Source organism: Aquarana catesbeiana, linkage group LG12 (genome assembly GCF_042186555.1).
Source record: "Aquarana catesbeiana isolate 2022-GZ linkage group LG12, ASM4218655v1, whole genome shotgun sequence".
Lineage (NCBI taxonomy): Eukaryota > Metazoa > Chordata > Amphibia > Anura > Ranidae > Aquarana > Aquarana catesbeiana.
The window spans coordinates 1443651-1462117 of NC_133335.1; the positions used below are offsets into that span (position 1 = coordinate 1443651).

The 18467-nt window shown below is 54.1% G+C and overlaps 1 protein-coding gene across 1 annotated transcript in view; it reads right to left on the reverse strand.

Annotated features, from left to right (window-relative positions):
* Positions 1 to 1442: 1442 nt before the first annotated feature.
* The window catches only part of ZNF207 (zinc finger protein 207), a gene marked incomplete at its 5' end in the record, with an annotated part of 36565 nt that continues 19540 nt past the window's right edge, over positions 1443 to 18467 (reverse strand). Inside the window, 7 exon segments of the mRNA XM_073607082.1 lie at positions 1443 to 4714; positions 7648 to 7819; positions 7957 to 8199; positions 8708 to 8800; positions 12560 to 12714; positions 12789 to 12859; positions 15925 to 16000. Coding sequence (XP_073463183.1) covers positions 4554 to 4714; positions 7648 to 7819; positions 7957 to 8199; positions 8708 to 8800; positions 12560 to 12714; positions 12789 to 12859; positions 15925 to 16000 — 971 coding nt within the window.

Consider the following 18467-nt stretch of genomic DNA (forward strand, 5'->3'; position numbering starts at 1 on the left):
GGCACAGAGTTGAGAAGACGGGTCAGTAGGGCACAGAGGGGAGAAGACGGGTCAGTAGGGCACAGAGGGGAGAAGACGGGTCAGTAGGGCACAGAGGGGAGAAGACGGGTCAGTAGGGCACAGAGGGGAGAAGACGGGTCAGTAGGGCACAGAGGGGAGAAGACGGGTCAGTAGGGCACAGAGGGGAGAAGACGGGTCAGTAGGGCACAGAGGGGAGAAGACGGGTCAGTAGGGCACAGAGGGGAGAAGACGGGTCAGTAGGGCACAGAGGGGAGAAGACGGGTCAGTAGGGCACAGAGGGGAGAAGACGGGTCAGTAGGGCACAGAGGGGAGAAGACGGGTCAGTAGGGCACAGAGGGGAGAAGACGGGTCAGTAGGGCACAGAGGGGAGAAGACGGGTCAGTAGGGCACAGAGGGGAGAAGACGGGTCAGTAGGGCACAGAGGGGAGAAGACGGGTCAGTAGGGCACAGAGGGGAGAAGACGGGTCAGTAGGGCACAGAGGGGAGAAGACGGGTCAGTAGGGCACAGAGGGGAGAAGACGGGTCAGTAGGGCACAGAGGGGAGAAGACGGGTCAGTAGGGCACAGAGGGGAGAAGACGGGTCAGTAGGGCACAGAGGGGAGAAGACGGGTCAGTAGGGCACAGAGGGGAGAAGACGGGTCAGTAGGGCACAGAGGGGAGAAGACGGGTCAGTAGGGCACAGAGGGGAGAAGACGGGTCAGTAGGGCACAGAGGGGAGAAGACGGGTCAGTAGGGCACAGAGGGGAGAAGACGGGTCAGTAGGGCACAGAGGGGAGAAGACGGGTCAGTAGGGCGCAGAAGGGGAGAAGACGGGTCAGTAGGGCGCAGAAGGGGAGAAGACGGGTCAGTAGGGCGCAGAAGGGGAGAAGACGGGTCAGTAGGGCGCAGAAGGGGAGAAGACGGGTCAGTAGGGCGCAGAAGGGGAGAAGACGGGTCAGTAGGGCGCAGAAGGGGAGAAGACGGGTCAGTAGGGCGCAGAGGGGAGAAGACGGGTCAGTAGGGCGCAGAGGGGAGAAGAGGGGTCAGTAGGGCGCAGAGGGGAGAAGAGGGGTCAGTAGGGCGCAGAGGGGAGAAGACGGGTCAGTAGGGCGCAGAGGGGAAAAGATGGGTCAGTAGGGCGCAGAGGGGAAAAGATGGGTCAGTAGGGCGCAGAGGGGAAAAGACGGGTCAATAGGGCAAAGACAGGATGGGTCGGTAGGGCAGAGAGGGGAAAGAGGACGGTAGGGTAAAGAGGTTGGGGGGGGTGACAGGACACGTTGGTAGATTGGGGGGGTGTGGGAGACAGGATGGGTCGGTCAGGAAAGTTGGTAACAAATATAATCAGCACAGACGGCAGCCTTGCTGCAGACCAAAGAGTGGCCAAACCCTGCTATTGAGAAGAAATGATGAAACATTTTATGAACACAAAGTGATCACTAAGGTTATCCTGGTCAGAGAAAACTTTATTGAATGGGCAAATAACGGACACATAAGCATGCTTCACCAAGACATGAGTTACACATCGATTGTTCCTGTGGTGCTGAAGAGAGTTCAATACTACTACATCGTGTGATCTGAAGGAGTCATCATGGAGTAGATGGTCTGAGTACCTGAGGATTGGACCGATAGGCCACACCAGTATATCAACATCCCCAACATGAACTTGTGCTTGGGTCATCAACGCACAAGCCCATTACACTGCAGGCAAAATACCCACAATTTATGTTCTGTTTGACCTTCCAAAGGATCCATTGTTCATGTACCTGCCACACTGCACAGCCAGATCAGTCTCTGGCTTATCTTGGACACTGGTGATATCTGATGAGCAGCCTGGAGATGGAGAGCTGGCAGCGTGGTTCTGGCTGTGCAGTATGACAGAACAGCTAAATAAAAATTTAGAACCTTTGGCAGGAAAACCAATTATAAAAAAGGTAATTCAGCTGTATATATCTGATGATGTGGAGGATAATATGTAAAGTGCAGCAGCTCATAGCGGTGACTGATGGAAGCACGGCCCCTGCACTGACACCCGGTGCACATGGGCTACTGCATTTTCCATAAGACCGCCCATTGCAGCAAATCATCTATACACAGGTCACTAGTCGTATCCCTATATAAGACAATATTAGGGGCCTTCACCAAACTTGCTGCAAGTTTGGGGACATATATATCCAACAGCTAAAGCTGTGAAGGCCCCCAGGTAAAATAAATGCCACTTGCCTCAGACTGAAAAGGGTAACACTGACTCAGCCTCAGCCTGTGCTAGGGCAGTGCTATGGGGAGAAGAAAAAGGCCGATTTTAGAAGATCGTTCACAGAGCTGCAAGTGAAAAACATGCAAACTGTACAGAGTCACTAGTCAGTTACTGAATGAGCCAATCACCTCTATACAATGACTGCCATTACCCCGACTCACCACCAGTAGGCAGACCTGTACAGATACCCCCAGGGGGAGCTTGGACACCACTCTGCTGTCACTCATCTTCCCAGTACAGTCAATGTATGATATACACACAGCAGTGATCTGTACAGGCCCAACTACAGGAGAAGTCTATACAAATCATGCAGCTGGCTTACCAGAGGAGATATATCAACTTCTCTGCCCTTTATTAGGATGTCCCCCTCACACACGGGATAGGCTTCCCACATTTCCCAAGACTCCCACTACTTTAATACTCAGCAGCAGTGCCGCTTGCCTCCCTCTGATGTAGTATGAAGATTTCTGGCTGGAGAGTCTACTGATCAATCACCAGAACATTAGAACCTGCAGATGAGGATCTCTTCTAGCCTACCCTTTGCAAGACAGGAAGTAATGGATAGGATCTCCCCCACTAGGACGACAGGATCTCCCCCTCCAGGAGGACAGGAAGTAATGGATAGGATCTCCCCCTCCAGGACAGGAAGTAATGGATAGGATTTCCCCCACTAGGAGGACAGGATGTAATGGATAGGATCTCCCCCTCCAGGACAGGATGTAATGCTCCCCCTCTGGGACAGAATGTGGTTAATTGATCTCCAGCTCTAGGACACAATGGATAGGATCTCCCATCTAGGACAGGATGTAATGACCGGATCTCCCCTCTAGGAGGACAGGATGTAAATGACCGGATCTCCCCTCTAGGAGGACAGGATGTAAATGACCGGATCTCCCCTCTAGGAGGACAGGATGTAAATGACCGGATCTCCCCTCTAGGAGGACAGGATGTAAATGACCGGATCTCCCCTCTAGGAGGACAGGATGTAAATGACCGGATCTCCCCTCTAGGAGGACAGGATGTAAATGACCGGATCTCCCCTCTAGGAGGACAGGATGTAAATGACCGGATCTCCCCTCTAGGAGGACAGGATGTAAATGACCGGATCTCCCCTCTAGGAGGACAGGATGTAAATGACCGGATCTCCCCTCTAGGAGGACAGGATGTAAATGACCGGATCTCCCCTCTAGGAGGACAGGATGTAAATGACCGGATCTCCCCTCTAGGAGGACAGGATGTAAATGACCGGATCTCCCCTCTAGGAGGACAGGATGTAAATGACCGGATCTCCCCTCTAGGAGGACAGGATGTAAATGACCGGATCTCCCCTCTAGGAGGACAGGATGTAAATGACCGGATCTCCCCTCTAGGAGGACAGGATGTAAATGACCGGATCTCCCCTCTAGGAGGACAGGATGTAAATGACCGGATCTCCCCTCTAGGAGGACAGGATGTAAATGACCGGATCTCCCCTCTAGGAGGACAGGATGTAAACGACCGGATCTCCCCTCTAGGAGGACAGGATGTAAACGACCGGATCTCCCCTCTAGGAGGACAGGATGTAAATGACCGGATCTCCCCTCTAGGACAGGATGTAAATGACCGGATCTCCCCTCTAGGACAGGATGTAAATGACAGGATCGCCCCTCTAGGACAGGATGTAAATTACCGATCTCCCCTCTAGGAGGACAGGATGTAAATGACCGGATCTCCCCTCTAGGACAGGATGCGATTGATAGATCTCCCCTGTGCAGTAAGTCCCAGCTCGTGTCCTGTGTGCCGGGTGACATGCATCTCTACCAACCTCAGAGCGGCTGCACAGCTGTCAATTAACAGAAAAGTCAAAGTGTTCTTCCATTTTATTACAGAGTTATCAGTACATAGAGGTCAGTCAAGGACATGAAGATACAACAGTTAGGGCCCTCACCAACAACTGTTGGGGACCAGAAGTCCAACAGCCCCAGAAGAGCTGTGAAGGCCTCAGAAAGAGCAAAGTAATGTGACAGGACTTGCCTTTTGCCTGGTATATGGCGCCTTCACAAATGAACCATATTTACTACACGCCACTTCTAAAAACCTAGATGAAAAAGAAGCCATACAGTATAAATTGTAAGACCATGAAAATGTCCGCTCTCATGTCCCTGCACCAACCTCCCCGGAAATAAAAAAAATCCCCTCCCCCAACGTAAAACAATGTCCGACAGTTCCTGGTATGCGGGAGAGATGGAGCGCGTCTATATACACAGCACAAGGTGAGAAGAAAGCTTTAATCTCCAAACCTATTAACAGTGCAGCACGGTCAGTAGCGGCCACCTTGTGACATTACAGGAGGTCGCATTCCCATCAGAGGCCGAGGGGGGCCGCCCTGGTAAGGGGGAACCATGGGGGGTCCTTGTCCAAACGGTGGCATTGCTCCTGGGTGGAAGCCGGGCATATTCTGGTGTGGGGCACCAAACTGACCTGAGGAGGAGAGAGAAGTACAAGATGTAGACAGGACAACTCCAGGAACTCCATAATTCCCCTCCCACCCAACCACCAAGATCAGGCGCGTCAATTAAACACTTAGTGACGGAGGGTAAAACAAATGTTAATGCCTGAACACAATTTTCACCTGTGTTAGTAAATCTGTACATATCATCCCAACTACTTTGTATCTGGATAAATGAAACGGCTTACTTTTCAGGGCAAATAGGGCTTTTAATAAGTTAAAAACTTCCAGATATTTTATCATCACCCGGCCCTAATCACCAACCACATTACAAAACACAGAGGGGACGTCTGCGATTCATACCATAAAACAAGGCGACCTGCGAAGGTCGGAGGGCTGCCCGCCTAGAATGTGGTTGGTGAGGCATACTAGCTCATTAATACTTGCCTTAGATTGCAGCCCCCGCAGCGGTCCCGGCACACCACTGTGGCATCGCTCCCACAGTTATTTCCAGGTATCTCGAGCTCCGGTGCTGTGATTGGCCAGAGCCACGATGACGTCACTCCCACAAGTGTGCGCGGGAGCCGCCGGAAGCGGCACAGCAGCTGAAGAAATGGCACAAGTGAGCGGTTTCTTCAGTGCGCCGATAACGTGGGCACATGCGGATAGTGAATATCTCCTAAACGGTGCAAGTTTGGGAGATATTCACGGTACCTACAGGTAAGCCTCATTGTAGGATCATCTGTAGGTAAAAGGGGTGTGTAAGGCTTTACAACCACTAACACACAATTTAAAGTGGTTGTAAAGGTTGTTTTTAAACATGTTATACTTACCTCCTCTTTGTAATGGTTTTGCACAGAACGGCCCCAATCCTCCTCTTCTGGGGTGCCCCAGAGGTGCTCCTGGCTCCTCTTCATCAAGTGTCCCCTCAGAGAGCCGCTTTCCCTGGGGGCACCGATACGTGCTCACGAGTCCTGCTGCTGCGTCCATTGACACAGACAGCAGGACTCGGCCCCACTCCCATGTCACTGGATTTGACTGACAGCAGCGGGAGCCAATGGCTCCTGCTGCTTTCAATCTATCCAATGGAGGACCCCAGACAGCAGCTGGAGTTGCTGGGCTTGTGCACATTGCTGAAACGATCAGGTTCAGGTAAAAAAAGAAAACGAGGGCGCTGCACTACAGGAGGTTTTTCACCTAATGCATAGAATGCAAACCATGAGACTTTACAATTTCTTTAATGCTTTTTTTATTTTATTTTTTTTAAATCCTACCAAAAATACACTGACCCCGACTTTAACCCCCTAACCTGACCTAGATCTAACATTGATCTAGATTTTTTCTTTTGAAAGTACTCAGGATTGGCAATTTGCCTTTTCCTGTTATGGTTAATATCACACTAAATTATCCTCTGTTCCTTTTAGATACCTTGTAGCATCCGCCTCTGAGGAAGTGTTTTTTACACGAAACACGTCAGGCATTCAGGATGTATCTACATACCTACCAATAGGAAGATACTCTGTACTATAATTACAATTAATCCTGTTCAAAGATTTTATATCTCTCATCATATTGCCAAATGCCGTCCTAATGACATGTGTACATACATGTATCCATATCATTTACCAATATTTGATCATTGCGATCATGCGCTGTCAAGCCGTTATGTATGTGTCTATTTATTCATCATGTTCATGCCGTGTGTATATGTATATACATGTAATTACTTTTCTACCTGTTTCATACCTATGTCACAAACCATTTTACCTTCACAATTCAATAACCTCATTTAAAGTCCCACAATTCCTTTTTGTCTACTTGAACCAGGAATGGAGGCCCTTAATTGTGCTTCATTAAAAGTCCCAACACCCCCCCCCCACACACACACACCATCTATAGCTATTTCTATGGTTTAATTTTTTTTACATTTTCAGCTACTGCAATGTACTGTATCTTTCCTCTCCATTCAGAAGAGGAAGTAGACATAGGGGCGGGCTTCACAGTGACTGATCACTGTGATAGCCAATCAGGAGCCATCACAGCAATCAGGTGACCCAGAACTGAGAGTCCTGGGTCTCAATCATTGGTGAGCCCGGTCTCTGGTGCTGGGAGTGGGTTGTGCGGCACACTCCGAGCACAAAGATGGGTATGCAGCCCCACAGATAAAGGGGCACTTCTCTGTGAGGTCGCAAATCTGCATACCATCGGCAGGAAGGGGTTAATGGATTCAAAGACATGTCCAGAATGGGCCAAAATGTGCCATTCGGCTACCAAGTGTGCATGGAGTCTGCATTCCCAGAGAAATCATTCATGTGTCAGTTATGTGTCCGGTTCACACCAATAATGCTCATGTCAGTTTTTTCCCCTGCAGAAAACTACATACACGTTGCAGATTCCTCCGCAGAAAAAAAAAAGTCACGTTGTGGTGTGGGCGGGGCACAGAGAGAACCATTGCTTTTTGTGCCCTTGCAGAAAAACAGACGCCTGTGTACCATGGAGTGATGGAGGCCTAACGCTGCCACAATAATGGCGACACCCTCAATGGGAAGACACTTCTGTTTACCACTCTAAATTTTCATAACTGTCAGCGTGAATCTAGCAGGCAATGTGCAAACGTGGCACCAGGTGTGTCAGTTTACAGATTATAGAAGGTCCATGTGTATAGTCCTCTCTGCCCACCCAACATGCCCTATCTGGGGCACCATTTGCTGGAATGAGGATTTCTATGGCTGTTTACTGCTGCAGATGTGAGGACCTGTTCAGTATTCTTCCCAGAAAAGACCTTCACAGTCCCACCCATGCCATGTAATGCAACCAGTCTGCTGGTTCTAAAAAGATGGCCTGCTGGGTGGTGTATGCGATCTATGCAGTGTATGCGATGTATGCGATCTATGCAGTGTATGCGCTGACTGCCAACACGCCCCATAGTGAGGTGACGGATAGGTTGTACGTTGTGTGTACTCACCATGAGGGGGCATGGGGTGCCTCATGCCAGGTTGTTGGGGTGGCATTCCTTGCTGTGGTGCCATCATAGCCCCTAGTGGTCCCACAGCTGAACTGCCCATGCCACCCATGGGTGCCTGGCCCGGCCGGGGAAGGTTACGCTGGTATTTCATATGCTGGGCACGTTTCTCTTCCTGAGGACAGAAAACAAAGGAACATATAATAAAGACTCTGGGAGGGGGGAGGATAAACAGAGAAGACTACATAGGGGATACATGGACACCAGTACTGTCATGGCAGAAACAAGGGAGAGAGGAGAGCCCAGACTTACCAGAGAGATATCCTCATCGGGATGGATCAACTTACTAGTGGCACTAGTAGTAGTCAGGGTAGCAGGCTTACTTGTTATGGAAGGAGATGGTTTGGCTGCAGTACTATTGGTGGTGCTAGTGGTGGACATGGTGGACTGAGTGTAAGCAGGAAAGGTTGGTTTAGGCGGCTCAGACGTCGTGACTGGGGCGCTGTTCAAGGGTTTAAAGTCTGTTCCCACCGGGCCTGACAGCGCTGAAGGAGCCTGCAAAGAGAAGTCCTGTTACTACGAGTACAAATGATAAGGCAAGTCTATGGTGAAGCACAAAGCAAAGCCAAACCACGCAGCAGTGAGCTCTACAATCCGAACCCAGAGTCACAGGTAGGGATGCCAAAAGCATGCATAGGATCCCCACATGAAAGGCACCAGACTGGAGTACCCACCAGGGGGAGCATGTTCAGGGGCACGCCGCCCATTAGGTGACAATTGCATCCTGACCCCAATCAATGTTATTACTGAGAGTCACCCCCGAGAGGCAGAATCCTCCGCCATTCCTTCTGCTGTCCAAACTAGAAAAGCAGCAGAAGCCAAAATGAAGGAGACTTTGGGGCAAGGATCTACTGACAAACATTCATGCAATAAGCCACTATCTGCCCAATCAATGCTCTGCTAATGGCATGCATTAACCCTTTATTCTGTGTTATGTACAATAGACCGAGACTAAAGGGTTAACCTGAGTAGCAAACATTAATAACTGCAATATCCTGCATACTTGTGCAGCACTAGGAAAGAGGGCTTTAGTAGGTGCAGAGAGGGGCTCCGAATTGGAGGACGAGGTGGTGGAGCTTGTGACGGGTGATCCCATCTGCAGCAAAGAAAGGAAGCAGTGAAGAGACCACAACCCACTAGAGGCCTTCTCACACAACGCATGTGCACCCCCATCCAACCATACTGACCTCATCCACTCCTACAATCCACAGATCCAGAGGCCTTCTCACACAACGCATGTGCACCCTTCCAACCATACTGACCTCATCCACTCCTACAATCCACAGATCCAGAGGCCTTCTCACACAACGCATGTGCACCCCCATCCAACCATACTGACCCCAACCATCTACTCCTACAATCCATAGATCCAGAGGCCTTCTCACACAACGCATGTGCACCCCCATCATCTACTCCTACAATCCATAGATCCAGAGGCCTTCTCACACAACGCATGTGCACCCCCATCCAACCATACTGACCCCAACCATCTACTCCTACAATCCATAGATCCAGAGGCCTACACACAACGCACTAGAGGCCTACACACAACGCACTAGAGGCCTACACACAACGCACTAGAGGCCTACACACAACGCACTAGAGGCCTACACACAACGCACTAGAGGCCTACACACAACGCACTAGAGGCCTACACACAACGCACTAGAGGCCTACACACAACGCACTAGAGGCCTACACACAACGCACTAGAGGCCTACACACAACGCACTAGAGGCCTACACACAACGCACGTGCACCCCCCCATCCAGCTATACTGACCCCAACCATCTACTCTTACAATCCACAGATCCAGAGGCCTTCTCACACAACCCACTAGAGGCCTTCTCACACAACCCACTAGAGGCCTTCTCACACAACCCACTAGAGGCCTTCTCACACAACCCACTAGAGGCCTTCTCACACAACCCACTAGAGGCCTTCTCACACAACCCACTAGAGGCCTTCTCACACAACCCACTAGAGGCCTTCTCACACAACCCACTAGAGGCCTTCTCACACAACCCACTAGAGGCCTTCTCACACAACCCACTAGAGGCCTTCTCACACAACCCACTAGAGGCCTTCTCACACAACCCACTAGAGGCCTTCTCACACAACCCACTAGAGGCCTTCTCACACAACCCACTAGAGGCCTTCTCACACAACCCACTAGAGGCCTTCTCACACAACCCACTAGAGGCCTTCTCACACAACCCACTAGAGGCCTTCTCACACAACCCACTAGAGGCCTTCTCACACAACCCACTAGAGGCCTTCTCACACAACCCACTAGAGGCCTTCTCACACAACCCACTAGAGGCCTTCTCACACAACCCACTAGAGGCCTTCTCACACAACCCACTAGAGGCCTTCTCACACAACCCACTAGAGGCCTCCTCACACAACCCACTAGAGGCCTCCTCACACAACCCACTAGAGGCCTCCTCACACAACCCACTAGAGGCCTCCTCACACAACCCACTAGAGGCCTCCTCACACAACCCACTAGAGGCCTCCTCACACAACCCACTAGAGGCCTCCTCACATAACCCACGTGCACCCCCAACCAACCATACTGACCCAAACTATCTACTCCTACAATCCACAGATCCAGATGCCCACACACACCACCCCCATTCATACTGACCCCAACCAGTGGCTCCATCCATACTTCTACAATCCTGTCATAGTGACTTCAGCCCGGGGTTACACAGGAGCGGTGCGGGGTATCTGAGTACTGAAGCACAAGTATCAGTACTCGCTGATAAGAAGCATTCTGCTGAAGAATCCGTTCACTTTTCTGAGTTGCAGAACCTCTGGTCCCCCCGTTGGTGGATTGCCTTTTCAAACTGAACCCGTATTAGATGACCTCACAGCTGAGGTTGAGCATTGAACAGATAACCAAATACTATGAGCTCCAAACTACATATCAGGAGACCAGCATCATCAGGTGACCAAGTCCCTGGTCTGGAAAGTGTAGAAGACTCCTCCGCCCAACAGACATCCGTCATGAGAACCTTCCAGACCACCGTGGGGAAAGAATTCTATTTCAAGGTCCACCAAGGCAAGCATAAGTTTGGGGGTCAGGTGAATACAGGGGTCCAGAGACTTGGCCCACCCTGTCAGATTACCAAGTCTCAGCAGTCTGGAATGATGCTGGACATCTGGGACGGTCATTACACCCACAAACCCCAAGGAGTTCGACTGGCTCCTGGACTGGGGATGGAGAGTCGTGAGTATGTCCTGGGCTGGAAAAGTGTTAGACAAAGCCAGGAGCCGCCCCAGATACTTCCAACCAATGAGACGTTCCCAGCAAAGACATGAAAACATAAGATCCACCCAAAACTGTAGAACTGCACAGGACACCGGATATCGGGGGACAGCTCACAGATTAGGATGTGCAAATACACGACCATGAAATCCACAAAGCAGAACATGTTGGGGCTCCTTGAGGACTGGTCTCCAAGCTGCAACCCAGGGACCAAATGTGGCCCTTTGCTTGCCTTTATCTGGTCCTTGGGGCACTATTCCTCCCCACGAACACCACTTAAAAACCTGGTATGGGGGGCCCCCCGTGCTGTTTTTCCTGCATTTTCTATTGCCGGCATTCTTGTGTTTACATTTCAGCTGTCAGTGGGGGAAACCCGCTGACAGCTGATGAGTCATTAAAGAGGAAGTAAAGTCTTCCTTTTAAATTGTACCTACAGGTAAGCCTATAATAAGGTACTGACACAAGCGACAGGCTCCTCTGACCCCATCACAGGCTGACACAAGCGACAGGCTCCGCTCTGACCCTATCACAGGCTGACACAAGCGACAGGTTCCGCTCTGACCCCATCACAGGCTGACACAAGCGACAGGCTCCGCTCTGACCCCATCACAGGCTGACACAAGCGACAGGCTCCGCTCTGACCCCATCACAGGCTGACACAAGCGACAGGCTCCTCTGACCCCATCACAGGCTGACACAAGCGACAGGGCTCCGCTCTGACCCCATCACAGGCTGACACAAGCGACAGGTTCCTCTGACCCCATCACAGGCTGACACAAGCGACAGGCTCCGCTCTGACCCCATCGCAGGCCGACACAAGCGACAGGCTCCGCTCTGACCCCATCGCAGGCCGACACAAGCGACAGGCTCCGCTCTGACCCCATCGTAGGCCGACACAAGCGACAGGTTCCTCTGACCCCATCACAGGCTGACACAAGCGACAGGTTCCTCTGACCCCATCACAGGCTGACACAAGCGACAGGTTCCGCTCTGACCCCATCACAGGCTGACACAAGCGACAGGCTCCGCTCTGACCTCATCACAGGCTGACACAAGCGACAGGTTCCTCTGACCCCATCGCAGGCTGACACAAGCGACAGGGCTCCGCTCTGACCCCATCACAGGCTGACACAAGCGACAGGCTCCTCTGACCCCATCACAGGCCGACACAAGCGACAGGTTCCTCTGACCCCATCACAGGCTGACACAAGCGACAGGCTCCGCTCTGACCCCATCGCAGGCCGACACAAGCGACAGGCTCCGCTCTGACCCCATCGCAGGCCGACACAAGCGACAGGCTCCGCTCTGACCCCATCGCAGGCCGACACAAGCGACAGGCTCCGCTCTGACCCCATCGCAGGCCGACACAAGCGACAGGCTCCGCTCTGACCCCATCGTAGGCCGACACAAGCGACAGGCTCCTCTGACCCCATCACAGGCTGACACAAGCGACAGGCTCCGCTCTGACACCATCACACTCACACAGAAGCAGCCATCCTGATTTCTAGCACTACAGATGAGAAGACCCCACCATTCAGTCAGAGTAGGTCTATCACACAGGAGGATGGAGGGGGGTCTTACCTGTCCAGCGCTGGGGAACAGCGGTTTGGGCACAGACTGCACAGCGGGGGAGGAGGTGCTGGGGGTGGGGACTCTGCTGACTCCCGGTGCAGAGACCTGCTGGGCCAGGGTGGTTGCCGGTATTCCAGGACGAGGTCCTACCATTGGAGGGACACCTAGAGAAGACAAATCCATCGTTACACCGACCCCCGAGGATTGGAGACCGAAAGCAGAGGAAGAGATCACCTACCTGGAGGTAAGCCGGCCATCATATGGGGGATTCCGGGGCCCGGGTGCATCATACCGCTCATTTGCAGCATCCTGAACAAAGACAGGAGACAGAAGAGGGTTACAGGATCTGCCAGGACCCCCTAAGACAACCCCCCCCCCCCCCCCCCCAACTACTGTATCGTTTCCTACCACCATTACACCTGTGATTGGGGGGGGGGGGGGGCTTACACCTGTGATTGGGGGGGGGGCTTACACCTGTGATGGGGGGGGGGGCTTACACCTGTGATGGGGGGGGGGGCTTACACCTGTGATTAGGGGGGGGCTTACACCTGTGATTAGGGGGGGGCTTACACCTGTGATTAGGGGAGGGCTTACACCTGTGATTAGGGGAGGGGGGGGGGCTTACACCTGTGATTAGGGGAGGGGGGGGGGCTTACACCTGTGATTAGGGGAGGGGGGGGGCTTACACCTGTGATTAGGGGAGGGGGGGGGGCTTACACCTGTGATTAGGGGAGGGGGGGGGCTTACACCTGTGATTAGGGGGGGGCTTACACCTGTGATTAGGGGAGGGCTTACACCTGTGATTAGGGGAGGGGGGGCTTACACCTGTGATTAGGGGAGGGGGGGCTTACACCTGTGATTAGGGGAGGGGGGGGGCTTACACCTGTGATTAGGGGAGGGGGGCTTACACCTGTGATTAGGGGAGGGGGGCTTACACCTGTGATTAGGGGAGGGGGGCTTACACCTGTGATTAGGGGAGGGGGGGCTTACACCTGTGATTAGGGGAGGGGGGGGCTTACACCTGTGATTAGGGGAGGGGGGCTTACACCTGTGATTAGGGGAGGGGGGCTTACACCTGTGATTAGGGGAGGGGGGGCTTACACCTGTGATTAGGGGAGGGGGGGCTTACACCTGTGATTAGGGGAGGGGGGCTTACACCTGTGATTAGGGGAGGGGGGGGGGCTTACACCTGTGATTAGGGGGGAGGGGGGGCTTACACCTGTGATTAAGGGAGGGGGGGGGCTTACACCTGTGATTAGGGGAGGGGGGGGGCTTACACCTGTGATTAGGGGGGAGGGGGGCTTACACCTGTGATTAAGGGAGGGGGGGGCTTACACCTGTGATTAGGGGAGGGGGGGGGCTTACACCTGTGATTAGGGGAGGGGGGGCTTACACCTGTGATTAGGGGAGGGGGGGGCTTACACCTGTGATTAGGGGAGGGGGGGGGCTTACACCTGTGATTAGGGGAGGGGGGGGCTTACACCTGTGATTAGTGGGAGGGAGAAGGGGGCTTACACCTGTGATTAGTGGGGAGAAGGGGGCTTACACCTGTGATTAGTGGGGAGAAGGGGGGGCTTACACCTGTGATTAGTGGGAGGGAAGGGGGGCTTACACCTGTGATTAGTGTGGAGAAGGGGGGGCTTACACCTGTGATTAGTGGGAGGGAAGGGGGGCTTACACCTGTGATTAGTGGGGAGAAGGGGGGGCTTACACCTGTGATTAGTGGGAGGGAAGGGGGGCTTACACCTGTGATTAGTGGGGAGAAGGGGGGGCTTACACCTGTGATTAGTGGGAGGGAAGGGGGGCTTACACCTGTGATTAGTGGGAGGGAAGGGGGCTTACACCTGTGATTAGTGGGAGGGAAGGGGGGCTTACACCTGTGATTAGTGGGAGGGAAGGGGGGCTTATACCTGTGATTAGTGGGAGGGAAGGGGGGCTTATACCTGTGATTAGTGGGAGGGAAGGGGGGGCTTACACATGTGATTAGTGGGGAGAAGGGGGGCTTACACCTGTGATTAGTGGGGAGAAGGGGGGCTTACACCTGTGATTAGTGGGGAGAAGGGGGGCTTACACCTGTGATTAGTGGGGAGAAGGGGGGGCTTACACCTGTGATTAGTGGGGAGAAGGGGGGCTTACACCTGTGATTAGTGGGGAGAAGGGGGGCTTACACCTGTGATTAGTGGGGAGAAGGGGGGGCTTACACCTGTGATTAGTGGGGAGAAGGGGGGCTTACACCTGTGATTAGTGGGGAGAAGGGGGGGCTTACACCTGTGATTAGTGGGGAGAAGGGGGGCTTACACCTGTGATTAGTGGGGAGAAGGGGGGGCTTACACCTGTGATTAGTGGGGAGAAGGGGGGCTTACACCTGTGATTAGTGGGGAGAAGGGGGGCTTACACCTGTGATTAGTGGGGAGAAGGGGGGGCTTACACCTGTGATTAGTGGGGAGAAGGGGGGCTTACACCTGTGATTAGTGGGGAGAAGGGGGGGGCTTACACCTGTGATTAGTGGGGAGAAGGGGGGGCTTACACCTGTGATTAGTGGGGAGAAGGGGGGGCTTACACCTGTGATGAATAAAAACATTGATTACAATACATATTGGCACAGTGAGTGATAATAATTCTACACCAGACCTCCATAACACTAAACATGACCTATAGGGGGCTTTTGAAGCGTTGCCTATAAAATGGTGACAAACATCAGATATATACACATACATACTACACACACACACATATATATATGGTACTGAAATTTGTCACCATTTTACAGGCGCATGCAAGTGTAAGATTTGGCATGTTTGGTATCCATCTACTCGTCTCGGCTTGTGTGGGTGGAGCCCCGCATGACAGCAGCTTTCAAATAGTGACAGCGGGTGTGGGGAGAAGGGGAGCAGGAGGGGGTTTTAAGGTCATTGGAGAGCCTGCTGCTGCTGGAAAAAAGGTGAAGTGGGGTAAAACTGAATGCGATTCTGGTCTGCCCCTCCTCCAGACTGAACACCGCAGTGCTATGCTGGCCCAGCTATTACCTCATCAATGAGAGGACATATGGCAGATTCTGTGGGGAGCCCAGTACAGGTAATATAAGTCAGCACTGGCTCCATTTCTGGGGGCGGACACATGTTGTACTTATACTAGCTGTTCCATCTGTTGTATACAAAAACCCATTAATACGTCACCCTCGTTCCAGGATCCCCTCACCGACCCACCCTGAGCCCCTCACCACCAGGAGCCACCTTCTCCTTCACACTACAGAGAAGATGAAGCCTGGCTTCAGGGGGTTGGTTACAGTTTTTCAGGTAAAGAAACTGAGTAGATTATAAAGAAGACAAAAAACCTCGGAGGATAGAATAGAAGAACAACAATGGCATACTGACCCATGGGGCATCCCTGGCATGCCTGGGGGGATTCCAGGCATAATGGGGGGCACAGTTGGCATCAGAGGCGGTATTCCTGGAGATGAAAAGGAATGACATGTCAGGACAATGATAGGAAGAAGAAATGACTCCTGTGAATGGAATACATTTCCTGTATACAGACCCCGGACATCTCACCCAGAGAGGACAATCACCACCCCACATACACCCATCACACAGGACAGACACTGATCACATCTACATACACATTTCCCATCCCACCCATTTACCTGGAGGCATGCCTGGAGCACCGGTCAGACCATGGAGGCCGGGCTGAGCCATGGGGGAGGGGGGGGGGTGTAATTACCTGGAGGCATGCCTGGAGCACCGGTCAGACCATGGAGGCCGGGCTGAGCCATGGGGAGGGGGGGGGGGTGTAATTACCTGGAGGCATGCCTGGAGCACCGGTCAGACATGGAGGCCGGGCTGAGCCATGGGGGAGGGGGGGCTGTAATTACCTGGAGGCATGCCTGGAGCACCGGTCAGACCATGGAGGCCGGGCTGAGCCATGGGGGAGGGGGGGCTGTAATTACCTGGAGGCATGCCTGGAGCACCGGTCAGACCATGGAGGCCGGGCTGAGGGGAGGTAATTACCTGGAGGCATGCCTGGAGCACCGGTCAGACCATGGGAGGCGGGGCTGAGCCATGGGGGAGGGAGGGGGGGTGTAATTACCTGGAGGCATGCTTGGAGCACCGGTCAGACCATGGAGGCCGGGCTGAGCCATATGGGGGGGGGGGTAATTACATGGAAGCATGCCTGGAGCACCGGTCAGACCATGGAGGCCGGCTGAGGGGAGGTAATTACCTGGAGGCATGCCTGGAGCACCGGTCAGACCATGGAGGCGGGGCTGAGCCATGGGGGAGGGAGGGGGGGTGTAATTACCTGGAGGCATGCTTGGAGCACCGGTCAGACCATGGAGGCCGGGCTGAGCCATATGGGGGGGGGGGGTAATTACATGGAAGCATGCCTGGAGCACCGGTCAGACCATGGAGGCCGGGCTGAGCCGGGGGGGGGTGTAATTACCTGGAGGCATGCCTGGAGCACCGGTCAGACCATGGAGGCCGGGCTGAGCCATGGGGGAGGGAGGGGGGTAATTACCTGGAGGCATGCCTAGAGCACTGGTAGGAGGGGGGAGGGGGTAATTACCTGGAGGCATGCCTGGAGCACCGGTCAGACCATGGAGGCCGGGCTGAGCCATGGGGGAGGGGAGGGGGGGAGGGGAGAGGGAGGGGAGGGGGGGAGGGAGAGGGGGGTGGAAGGGAGGGGGGGTGTAATTACCTGGAGGCATGCTGGAGCACCGGTCAGACCATGGAGGCCGGGCTGAGCCATGGGGGAGGGGGGGGGGGGGTAATTACCTGGAGGCATGCCTGGAGCACCGGTCAGACCATGGAGGCCGGGCTGAGCCATGTGGGGGGGGTTAATTACCTGGAGGCATGCCTGGAGCACCGGTCAGACCATGGAGGCCGGGCTGAGCCATGTGGGGGGGGTTAATTACCTGGAGGCATGCCTGGAGCACCGGTCAGACCATGGAGGCCGGGCTGAGCCATGGGGAGGGGGGGCTGTAATTACCTGGAGGCATGCTTGGAGCACCGGTCAGACCATGGAGGCCGGGCTGAGCCGGGGGGGGGGGGGGAGGTAATTACCTGGAGGCATGCCTGGAGCACCGGTCAGACCATGGAGGCCGGGCTGAGCCATGGGGGAGGGAGGGGGGGCTGTAATTACCTGGAGGCATGCTTGGAGCACCGGTCAGACCATGGAGGCCGGGCTGAGCCATATGGGGGGGGGGTAAATTACATGGAAGCATGCCTGAAGCACCGGTCAGACCATTGAGACCAGGCTGAGCCATGGGGGAGGGGAGGGGAGGGGGGGGGAGGGGGGGGGGGGAAGGGAGGGGGGGGGTGTAATTACCTGGAGGCATGCCTGGAGCACCGGTCAGACCATGGAGGCCGGGCTGAGCCATGGGGGGGGTTAATTACCTGGAGGCATGCCTGGAGCACCGGTCAGACCATGGAGGCCGGGCTGAGCCATGGGGGGGTTAATTACCTGGAGGCATGCCTGGAGCACCGGTCAGACCATGGAGGCCGGGCTGAGCCATGGGGGAGGGGGGGGGGGTTTAATTACCTGGAGGCATGCCTGGAGCACGGTCAGACCATGGAGGCCGGGCTGAGCCATGGGGGAGGGGGGGGGGGGTTTTAATTACCTGGAGGCATGCCTGGAGCACCGGTCAGACCATGGAGGCCGGGCTGAGCCATGGGGGGGGGTTAATTACCTGGAGGGCATGCCTGGAGCACCGGTCAGACCATGGAGGCCGGGCTGAGCCATGGGGGGGGGGTTAATTACCTGGAGGCATGCCTGGAGCACCGGTCAGACCATGGAGGCCGGGCTGAGCCATGGGGGAGGGGGGGGGGGGGGTTAATTACCTGGAGGCATGCCTGGAGCACCGGTCAGACCATGGAGGCCGGGCTGAGCCATGGGGGGGGTTAATTACCTGGAGGCATGCCTG